The sequence below is a fragment of the Talpa europaea genome, assembly GCF_964194135.1.
Source record: "Talpa europaea genome assembly, chromosome: 2".
Lineage (NCBI taxonomy): Eukaryota > Metazoa > Chordata > Mammalia > Eulipotyphla > Talpidae > Talpa > Talpa europaea.
In genome coordinates, this window is record NC_140068.1 from 26,205,011 (window position 1) to 26,217,241 (window position 12,231).

The 12,231-nt window shown below is 37.5% G+C and overlaps 1 protein-coding gene across 14 annotated transcripts in view; it reads left to right on the forward strand.

The window, feature by feature from the left end:
- EPB41L2 (erythrocyte membrane protein band 4.1 like 2) overlaps positions 1–12,231 on the forward strand; it is a gene marked incomplete at both ends in the record, with an annotated part of 87,308 nt that overhangs the window by 32,943 nt on the left and 42,134 nt on the right. For all 14 annotated transcript variants that reach the window (XM_084228543.1, XM_084228545.1, XM_084228546.1 and 11 more), the window contains 3 exons: positions 5,678–5,720; positions 9,320–9,395; positions 10,776–10,994. In XM_084228543.1, the coding sequence (XP_084084669.1) occupies positions 5,678–5,720; positions 9,320–9,395; positions 10,776–10,994 (338 nt within the window). The remainder of the gene's footprint in view (positions 1–5,677; positions 5,721–9,319; positions 9,396–10,775; positions 10,995–12,231) is intronic.

Genomic DNA, 12,231 nt, shown 5'->3' on the forward strand with positions numbered 1-12,231 from the left:
ATTTGAGTCTAAATGGAATGATCGAGGGTTTTGGACTCGCTTTAAAGGGAAAAATATTGTGCTGGCTTTTTGATGTTACAGGGTTTGGCATTTATCCCAGGGATTATAATGTCATTTTGCTTCAGGCCATATTGAAAGAAGAACTTGTTTAGAAGTGTAGTTGGTGTCCACAGCTAACTTGATGAAAATTGATTAGAGCATTTGTCTGGTAGCCAGACCATTTCCCTTCAGAAACTGGAGCTAAAAATTTAAATAGAAACTGTTTGTCACGTCTAAACTATTTTTTAATAAAGTTCTATATTCAATCCAGTTGTAACTTACAATACCACATACAGGAATTGAATCATGTTCTCCCACATGCGCAGTGAATGTTCACGGTAATATGGAAAGCCTGTAGCTTTTCTCCTAACACCAGCGTTTATGGTAGTTTCTATTAAACCTCATTTAGACAAAAGTATGTAGTATTACTGATATGTTTCCATGCTATAAATTCTTAAGGGAATATGCAGATTTGGGAAAGAATTATTTGTATATTTTCAACATTTGGTAATATAGCGTAGGTTGAATTAAATTTGTTGATTTCTCTCACTGTGGCAAATTGATGAGCCTCAAAGGGAGTGAGGAATGCATGGTGAGACATTTTGAGAAAATTCTCACTCTAGGATTTTAGGATCCAGCCTGAAGGGGAAATAAGGGAGGTAGTTTTGGGGTGGGTGGGGGACAGCTAGAGGATTTTGTGACTGTATCTGGTGGTGTTACTCACTCCTGGCATGGCTGGAGGCCCCATGATGGACAGCTGTACACTCAGACTGCTAGTAGGTTGACGGCTCTGGTTTTCATCTCTTGTCAAGTGAAATAGGTTAGTTCTTTACGAGAATAAAAAGTCTATGAGTGGGCCTCCCTGGTGGTGCAGCGGTTGAGCACTGACTTGTGAAGCTGCCCGCAGCCTCTGCAGCGCCGGTTCGATCCCCGGCTGCTGGGCGAGGGTCCCACATGTCGCGCAGACCTCTCCTGCCGCTCGCTGCTCCCCTCAGCAGTGTACTTAGTCAGTCTGCCTGCTCTGCTCTCTGCTCTGGCTCTGGTGAATTCTCTCACCCTCCCGCGCTTCTGACTATACTCAGTGCTTGTATAAATAAATAAATAAATCTTTAAAAAAAAAAGTCTATGAGTTATGATAATCTTTAATGCAACCTCTTAGTGTCATGGGGAGGAATTCAGAGATACTGAGATCCGGGAGGGTGGAAGCAGTGCCCTGCTCAGACATCCTGCAAGTGGCTGTCAACAATGAAGTGAAGAGTGAGCAATTACTTGACAAGCCAGTTAAAGGTTTATAAAAGGTGTTTTTACATTTGACTTTCAGGGAAAGACTGGAATTTCTCCATTAAAGAAATGTAGGACTAACCATCTCAAGAGGTGATTCAGGCACCAGCAGCATTGGCACCACCTAGAAACTTCTTAGAAATGAGGAATTTCTTTACCATAGGCTTACTGAATTGTACTCTTCATTTTGACTAGATCTTTGTGTGATTCGTAAAACTGTTAAAGCTTGAGAAGCACTGACCTAGGGATAAGTGTCTTTTGAGATGGCAGAAATTTATAGGAGTTTGGAATGTCACAAAAGCCAGAGGAGGTAGGGACCTAATAACCTAAGTGTTTCCAGACATGTTCAAATACTCATAGCCATTTACCTTGGAAATTTGGAACATATAGAGTCTGGCACTTTTTTTTAACACTAGCATGCTAGGAATACAAATATAAGGCTCTTATATATTTTCTAGATGTTTCTGTTGTTAGGGATTTTTCTGAAAAACCAGTATTGAAAATATAGGAAAATGCCAGAAGACTTTGTTAACCAACTCTCTTTCATGCTCAGATTTGTATAGATAGAAAGTAGGATTAAAGATCTTCTTTAACTGATGAGAGGACTTCAGTGTGAAAATACATATTTGTATAGCTAGCTGTTCGCTTTGCTAATTAATTAAAAATTTCCATTAACTTCTCTGGCAGGCCTTTACCTTCTTTTGGGCCATGGATTCCTTAGTCAGTGTGGTGAATTTTATGGGCTGGTTCTCACAATAATGTTTTAATTGTATAAGTATGTTCTAGTACCAGTCTACAAAGAAAGCCAGATAAATAAACAACATTCTCAAAGTATTAATTACAAATTTTGGATAAAGTAATAGGTGTGCTTTTCTATTGACATCAGTATCTAATCCCTGTTATGATTTCAAAATATTGATTAACATAAATGATATGATATGAAAATATTTTTGACAACGTTAAAAGTACTGCTAATATTAACCAGTTTTTTTCCTTTTACATTCATCATTAACAATCATGGTAAGTTTTAGCTTGAGGTTAGTGAAAATGATTCGTCAAATCCCAGTTTCATGTTCTAATGAGATTTAAAGACACTGACATTCTAGGACCATGTTTGAATTTTGTTTCTATTGAAAGCCTGTTATAGGATTCTTTCTAACTTTTGTTAATTTCCTATTTGATGTTCATTAAGAACATAAATGCTGAGTTCTGTCAAAGGCTCTGGGATAAAGTACGTTACATATATATTTACTTTTCAGGAATCATTTGAATGAATGATTAAAAACAAATACCCTGATACTGGTATTGTTATTGATTTTACAGGTGAGGACACTGAGGCTTAAAGAAGCCAAGGGATAATAAGCCTAACATCTCAGAATTGGTGGAAAGCCTGAATTTTCCTGTATTCTGAATCTAAAATGTTTGTGTGGTAGCTAAATCTTTGAAAAAAAGGGACTGATACACTAATCTCTCAAGGGTGTGTCTGGTCGCACACATGCAAGCACATATGTGCATTTGTATCATTCTCTCATGTCTTTTTTCTTTTTTGTGTGTGCTTCCTGATCTACCCAATCTACTCCTCATCAAATGTCAATACCTAAATGTTTATTGATTTGTTAGAGCTTTATGTCTACTATTATAATCATTGCAGATAAAAGATTTGTATCTTTTAGGAGTCTTTTTAAAAAATATTTATTTATACAAGCACTGGGGTACAAACCAGAGGTGCAGGAGGGTGAGAGAATTCACCAGAGACAGAGTGGGGAGCAGAACAGGCAAACTGAAATACACTGTTGAGGGGAGCAGTGGGTGACACAGGTGAGGTCTGTTCGCCATGTGGGACCCTTGCCAGCTGGCTGGGATCAAACCCGCGCTGCAGAGGCTGAGGACAGCTTCACAGCGCGGTGCTCAACCGCCTGTGCCACTAGGGGAAGCCCAAAAGAGATCTTTTTTTCAAGCTAACCGTAACATGGGAAGGGACGAGGCAAGCAACAGGTCGATAGCAGTTAACAGGTATTAATTTAGTATTTGCTGTTGCCTAAAATTATGAAGTACGGTGTGGAGGATACGAGAATGCAGTCTATCTCTGGTCCTTGCAAAGTTGTAGTTCAGGGAGAGGAAGAACTCCTTACTCCTTGGTGGGCATGGAACTCACAGTGTGGAAGTAAGTGTGTTTAGTGAAGGCAAACCCAGGTAGATGAGTGGAAGGATTTACTTCAGCTGCTCGATCACATCATATAAACTGTCTGCTTCGTCTTTGGATAGCAGTCTAGAGTTAAGAAATAAAGCCACTTCAGTCTTTTAATATGTGGTTGGCAATATTGCAGGAAGTGACCCAAAAGTGACACTGATTCTCACTTGGGCTGGCCAGTGCACAGAAACTTGTCATACATGCTCCTGGGTCTACAGACTCTTAGTACTCTCTATGCTGTGCAGATACTCTTGAGTAATTTGTTCAAGGGGTTGGTGCTGCAGTGGAAAATGGAAGATACCAAACAGCCAGGGGTGGGGTGTTCCTTGGGGGTGCGAGTAGAGGTGGGGAGCAGAGAAGATAATGTGGCTTCTACCATCCTCTCCTGGAAGAGAGGTCCCGTTTTGCTCTCCTGTCGCAGGCATCTAGGTGACCACCTGTCACCTCGTGAAAACTGGAGCTTTGGAAAGGGTCTGTCTAGGCATGTAAGACCAGATTCCCCTGCATTTTCTCTCTATTAATTTTCTGAGGGAATTTTTTCTCTTCGTTTGGCACCAGTTGTCTCTCTGTCTTCTTGCTGTGGTTGTTACTTCCTTGGATGCAATGTCACAACACATTCAACCCTCCTTCTCACACCCATCCCCTCCTCTGTCTGGGCTAGGGACTGAATGACGTGTTTTCTCCATTCTTACGTGCTCATCATAGCCGGCCATTTGTGAGCCAGCTGTTGTGGGGCAGCAGCTGCGGCACATGGAAGCTGAATGCCAGGCTCTCTTCTGACGGAAGAATTAGAGCTGCTTCCCAACAGAGCACGGAGCTATCATTAGAGGGTCCCACTGGCCCTTCACATCAATGGCCCATGCAGCTGGGACACAAGTAATAGGAAAGTGGACCAAGCGCTGGTGGTTCTTTATTGAGAGGTTTGAATATAACCAGTGTTAGGACAGAGCCTTGTACACCTTGGAGCTTTGCTGCTCTTAAGTGTGGGGGGTGGTAGGTTTGAATGTGCAGCTTTGCTTTCAAAGCATTCTGTTGTTACTTCTTTTTAATAGTGTAAATTAATGTTATTATCATACTATTTCAGTGTATCTTTAAGATATGAGGTCATTATTTTCTATTTTCTAAAAACAAAAACTATTTGCTCTGTATATCTAAATCAAATTATATTTAAGCACAGATGTCATAATACATTATTTGGGAGACTTTAAGAATGAACGGAATTTATTGTAAAGCCAGTTATTTGAACCCGTTTATTACATCTCAAGAAATGTATGTACTCTCTTATGTTAGTGAAGAAGGTAGGTGAATTTTAATAATGAATTGAGGACAAGGTACAATATATATATATATAAAAACCCACATATATGAATTGTGTTTGAACACATATATGAGTTGAGTTGTATATTAAAACATTGTCTTTTACCTATAGCTTTGGAGGTCAAATATTTAATGTCTTTTAGGTGGTTTGAACCTAGTGATTCAAATTTTGTTATTTTGCTTTAAGATATAATGGTTGCCTGTAATCATGTTATGTTAACTTTCTTAATGCTAGAAATCAGGGGAAAGTGAAAGGGTGTTCCTTCTCATTATGAGTTCCAACTTGTAATGAAGTTAAAAAAGAAAGGGGGATATTACATTAAGATCAGGAAGGAAGATTTGGACAATACTTCACAATATTGAGCATTTTGCAGGGAGAAAAGGGTTAAGGAAGGTTTGGCTTAACACTCAAGATACTTGTTTGATTGGGGTGTATATTCTTTTAGGTAGTGGTTTGCAGTTCACACTTCATGAATTAGAACCAGTTATTGTCCTTGACTCATATCTCATTTCACTGTCCACAGTGCCTGTTTGCTTGTTGTTCCAACATAAAATAAGGGCTTTATGTAGATAAATCTCGTAGTTTGGAGAGGTGTTTAATTTTCAGATCCAAGAAAATTAGACCCAAGACACTGACCTTAGAAGTGTTTTAATATTTTATTTATAGCAAGTATATTAAAAAACAAATCAATCCTTAGCTCAATGGAATGCTAATAGGTGAGAGCTGCTCTGAATAGCACTTTATTAAATATGTTTATACTTAAATGAGTGTGAACTATAAACTGTTCCATTTTGGACTCTGGAAGATGACTTATGGGTTAATTAACCTTTTTCCTCCTCTCTCTGCAGAACTGGCTAGATCCTGCAAAAGAAATAAAGAGACAACTGCGAAGTGAGTATTTAAATCATCATACTTTGAAGTATGATTAAGTTAATCTGCATCTACCTATTTCTGTCTTTCATAAAATTTATGGGAATTTAGATTAGAATAAAAATAGTGATGGAATGATCAGCTCTAGCTTGCATTTATATCAGATAGGAAGTTAAGGATATTAACCATAGTTGTGTACAGTCATGACTGTTTGCTTTGTTCATGACTTAGGGGCTTCTGAAGGTCCACAGGTTCTAGACTCATGTTCCTGAATATTTGCTCACAGCGTCTACCACTGTGAAATAATACCCGATCTTTTTCTCTGGGGAAAAGAATGAGACGCTGCTTTCCTGTAACTTTTATTTTTATGTAGATTTTACTCTAGCTAAATGACAGTTGCTTTGTCTACTTAAGTTTGGAAATATATAGTTTAATAAATAAGCGTATCTTTAACCCTGGATGCCTATATATACTCTGTTCATGGATCTGCTGGAGAGAGGATTCCAGAGTGAAAAGCACGCAGAACAATCTTCTCCATCCTCTGAGGTCATCGCCTTCTCTGCTGCTCTGTCCCACAGTCCAAGACAATTTTGTGCTGTTTGAGTCTGTATTTGTAGTTAATCCTGCTTGTCCTTTTTTTCCATCTCTCCATTTGTTCTCACTGTACACTCCCACAGTGATGTATATTTATTTTTTAATTCTGTTTTTTTAATTGAGGTGATGTTATACTGCACTGTATATGATTCAGTGGTTTAGGTTCACTCCTTTTCAGATCTGTGTCACCACACCCACCATCAAGGCACCTAGTGTACCTCCACAGTCCACTGGGCCCCACACACCCCATGTGATTGCTGGTGTCCCACCGGCATGGGCAACCGCTCCCTCCACACATTCTGCCTCTGCAGGTTGCCTTGTCTATGGCTTTGTGAGATCTGTGCCAGGAAACATTATCATCACAGAAAATTCTCCCATAGGGATCTGAATACATCATTTATTTCAGGGTCTGAATGATCAAAGCAGAAAGGTAAGGAATCATGAACAGCTGGAACTTTTAAGCAGGAGAACGAGATTCTCACCAGCTCTGCTGGACTGTTGTCCCCAGGGCAGTCCAGGGAGAAACCAGTTCCTTGAGTACTGTCTGCAGAATGCCTTTTGTATTGTTTCACTTCCCTGCTTCTTATTCCTAATAAGGAAATGCTGGAACATATCTATATTTTCCCTTCTGTTCCTTTCCATCTACCTTCTGTCTCCTCTTTCAAGGTTTTCCACCTGTGTTTTCATTTTTCTTTCTCAAAAATTATTAATCTTTTTGGTTGTCTTCTAGCCTTTTTTTTTTTTTTTAATTCTGAGCATATACTTTATTTTCCCATTTTCTCTCCTTGTAGTCTCCTCTTTGTTTTCTTTATGTTTGTATCTTTGATTACAGTGACCTTCTCAATTTGCTAAGAACTGAAGGACTCCGAGGGTTTCTCAAGATATAGGACTTTCAAGTGCTAAAACTGGAACAGGTCCAGGCAAATGGGATAGTTGTCATCTATCTTTTGATTGTGATTCCTGACTTTACAGCATTCATGCAGTCTCCCCCTGCCCTCCTCACCCTCTCCCTTCCATCTGTTCTTCTTATCTTGGTGTTTTATCCATTTATGTTTGCTTCATGATGGAAAAGGGAAGAAGAAAAAAAAATGGAATAAGTAGATCTAATATATTATGTTTAACTTAAGGATAAAACTGCTGGAAAACTTTGGAATTGATTCTTTGTCCCTTCTAAGCTGTTAAATGTTCTGCAAGAAGGTACAGATGCTTGATTGTTTCACTTTCTCTGAAATCAGACCTGCCAAACCCTAGAGAGAACAGGATAACCTCTGAAACATGATTGATGTTTCATTCATTGAGTTGTTTCCTTTGGTTTTGTTTTCACTTTTGTTTGTTTATTTTAGTGTGCCACTCATTTCAGAATCATAGAGATTTCCTAATTTTGGGAAGGCAAAACTCTTGCTGATTATGAATAATGACTTATGTTTTGATTATTTGTGAAGTTTTTTTTAGTTATTTCAGGACTTTTGCCCTTGTGGTTTGGCAAAAGGGATAACATTAACAAATAGGATTTGACTTATTCAAATGAGTGGAGCTAGTTCTTTAAATGGAATCCTGTGCTGTGTCTATCATGAAAGTGGGCTGAGGAAATGGATTTTCAGCAATTGTACTGACCTCTTATGTTAAAATGAACGAAGAGCTGCTTTTTCCATCTTAGCCCAGCCCCTGTGTGATTTTATTGTACTTTTCAGTTGTTAGACACTTGTCAAAAGGTAAATCTTAATTCTTAATGCTTTTGACAACCAGTAACCTGGTTCTTGTGTAAAATATGCCTTTTTTCCCCTCAAATGCATGCAAGACTATATAGAAATAAGTACATATCTAGTACTTGGTCTGTGATTAAAATCATAAATAACCCATAAAAAGATTTAAGAAAATCATTTGCAATCCATAACTAGATGGACTACTTATACTTAGCTTGGTAAAATTATGATAAGAGCATATAGTTAAATTAAAAATTTCAGTAGTACTGGTATATTTTATCAACTTTGCAATTGGAAATGCTTCTTAAAATACATGTGTTACGCACTTACCTCTGTAGTCATATCTAGGCAAGCATGTGCTACTGTTAATGCCTGGAAAACAAGTAAGGATCCATTAAGAAATACAATCCCGCAATGACTTTATTTAGTTGTGGGTTGGTAGTCACCTCCAAGTACATATTCGGGAAAGTTCTATATCCCATTATCTTTTATATAAAGCAGAACTGAAATCTGTTTCTTAAATTTAACAAGAGTGACTTTATTAATAGAATGGTGCTGTGTTGAGGCCAAATCCACCACAAGTATGTGTGTGTGTTTGCAGTAGCCATTCAATTCAGTAATTATCAGTTGACTTGAGAGAAAGTGAGTGTGCTGATGGCGAGAATAGGACAGAATGACATATTGAACCAAGATATTTTTCAAGTCCATAAATAAAAGCAATTGTGAGAATTTCAAAAAATGTGTAGGATGAAATAACACATGCACACACTCTGTCTCTCTCATTTTTATTTAGAAATACTGTGAATTTTGAGCATAATTTTAAATTCAGGCCAGTGGAATTATTTGGATCCCTTTAGGGAAATAAGTTCCTGTCCTTTTCTCAGGGGAGGGATGTGCACATGTTTTTAAAGATTCATTTATTTATTCATACAAGAACTGGCAGATTGGCAGAAACACACTGCTGAAGGGAGCAGCGGGCAAGCCAGGAGAGGTCTGCTGCATCATGTGGGTAGCTCCCTGGGGGGGGATTGAACTCATGATGGCAGTGGCTGTGGATAGCTTCATAGGTTGCATCTCAATCCCTTGCGCCACCAGGGAGGCCCACATGTTTTTTTAAATCATCTAAAACATATATATCAAACATTAGTTAAATGTTAATGTATATAAATGACAGCATTTTAACCTGTAATATTGACTATTTCCAAACTGATATATAGTGGAATTAGTCTGTTCTGTTTGTACACTGACCTTTAAGTTTTATCAAAACAAGTGGTCAGTCATTCTATTCATTGGATAAATAACCATGGTTTTTAATAATTACAGATCTGCCCTGGCTGTTCACCTTTAATGTGAAGTTTTATCCTCCTGATCCTTCTCAATTGACTGAAGATATCACCAGGTGCTTAATATTTATATTTGAAAGTAAATCTTAGTTTTTATTCATTTCTGTGGCCAGGGGGATGGTGGCAATTTTAGGATAAAACCAAAACACTTTGTTACAAGTTGAATTTAGATGTTTCCTTGAAAATGAATACTACAAAATAGTTGGAAATGTTGCCAGTTTGAAGAATTTTTATTCAATTTTATTTAATTTCTGCATTTACATTTGAGTAATGCAGCTTTGTTTCCTATGTTACAACTTTCAAAAATATTGATATTTAATATTTGATTTTAATGCCGTGATGGTTTTTATTGTATTCACAAGTTAAAAGGTGATATGGGGTAGAAATGCAAAAGTATTTTTTGTTGGTTTTTTTTTTTATTTTTTATTTTTTTTAAACAATATTTGCTTCCCCCCACCCCCTCAGATTGAGTCCCCATAGAATTTCCTTCCCCAAGGCACCATCACCACATCCCCTGTGCTCCTCCCTTCCTCTCCCTCCTCCTCCCCTGCAGTATGTCTCTGGTTTATAGTTGTCTGTTTTTGCATTGTTGTGTTTTGTACTGTTGTTATTATTATAAAAGTATTTTTAAATATGAATTGAATTATAATCCCTCCCCCATCCTCAAGGGAATGACACTTTCAATGACACTTTCTTACCTAAGTGTCAATAGCTGTTTTATTTCTATCTCTTCTGAGATTGTCCTAGCTATAAATGTGCTTAAGTTGCAAATAAAAGATTCAGTGTAGTAGGAAGAAGCAAGAGTGCATTTATTGATTCTGAAAGTAACTGATTATTTGGCTATCAAGGAACATTTAAATCCACAAGTGCCTTGATATCTTTGCCTTGTCCACTTATAGGACGTCTTAACTCTAGTGAGAGGAGGTTTGAAAAGGTTGATTTTTATATTAAAAGGCAATTCACAAAGCCACAGAGAACTGTCAGTTGTGTACACTTCTAGAAAACTAGGAGAATAAGCGGTGAATGACCTTAGCTTTTCTGACAAAAACTTAAGATTTGCAGCTCTTGAGAAAATCTCATTAATCTTCACAACTTTTGAATAGTATGCTAATTTTGATTAACAGTTTTAAATCCAAGTATCTTCCAAGTGATTGGAAATTTTACCTTCCATCACAAACCCTTTATTATAATAGTAACGTGCACTCTTTCCAGAACAGTGGTTCAGAATTTCCATTCCATTAATCTTGTAGATTTAGTTTCTGTAACTAAATCACAGGTTAGGAGTCCTCAATGGAAGATAGGCTTCTTACTAGAGAAGACTTGTTTTGCTGTGGATAAGAAGAGAGCTGATGTTGTGTGTGTGGTTTCAAAGTAATAGTAGAACTCAAAGATTGTGAGTGCTGTGCTGTTAACTGTTCTCCCCCTGCTCCTCACAGATACTTCTTGTGCCTTCAGCTCCGGCAGGACATTGTCTCTGGCCGCCTGCCCTGCTCCTTTGTGACGCATGCTCTGCTGGGATCTTACACTCTGCAGGCTGAACTTGGAGACTATGACCCAGAAGAACATGGCAGTAATGACCTCAGTGACTTCCAGTTTGCTCCCACTCAGACTAAGGAGCTGGAAGAAAAGGTAGCAGAACTGCATAAAACCCACAGGTGTGTTGATTTGCTTCCTGGAGCAGAAATGGCCTTGGTAGTTTTAAGTAGCTTCTCTTATAGCACTTACTAGACCTTTGAACACTATTTATGGGATTGTCCAATTTTTCCCTTTGGAGTTTCACCCAGTACTAATCAAGGCAGCCTGCAGCCTGTGAGATAGCCTTTCATTGTCTTTGTGACCATAATATAAGGAACTCTGCTCAGGCGGCTAAATGTTTTCAATACACTCTTCCCGATGGTACCTCCTTCCTACGCCCAATCTTATCCTTCAACACATATATCACTTTAAACAAACATACCCACAGCTGAATGCAACTGAACTATATTTTTGGAATACAATGGAATAATACAACCAGTGTTTTGGCATCTATATTCTGCCATATTTGATAAGAAAACTAGGGCAGTAACAAGGCATGAGTATTTAAATCAGAATGTGGGTGGTAATGGATGTAGGGCTAGTAACCAAAACATACAAGTGGTTTCTCTGGTCACAAAAGGCGACCTTTTCATTTACTTAAGGATTACTTAACTACTTAAATATCATAGTACACTTTGAGAACTTTTATTTTGTGTGAAAATAAAATACTTGTTTGATTAAGCAGAGATTTTACGAACACTTACAAATTTATAGTTGGTCCCATGTTACAAAGTTTATAAAATTTTAGTTAAAATGATTTGAAAGGAACTTTTAGAGAATAGCAGTTTTTAAACAGACCACATTCATTGACCTTTCTTTAAAAAAGAATAATAAATGCTATATTTGACTCAATATTTTATTGGTTTTATTCCAATTCTACTCAATACACATTTATTATATAATTTGAATTGGAAATATCAAGTACTAAAATGCTATGGCGGATCAGAAGATTAATGGACATGATCCTATTCTTTAGGTACTTAGAACTTTTTAGTTGGGGATATAAATAGGAGTGGAAATAGTCATTCTGGACAGAATATGATAGGTGCTCTCTACCATAGGTATAAAATAAAATACAAGTATTTCTGATTTTCATATTGTCAATCTGGAGAGATAAAATTATGGAGTATAAAATTGTCTCATTTCACAAAAATGACATCGCTTTTTCATTCTTAGTTAATTTATTGTTGTGTCCATCATTGCTGGTACTTCCTCTTCCCCCCGAAAACAACCAAAAACAACTTTTCTAAAATGGTAAAGGTGGAGTTTCATACTTTCTTGCAACAAACAGTTTTATCTTAGAGAATCTTAAGAAAG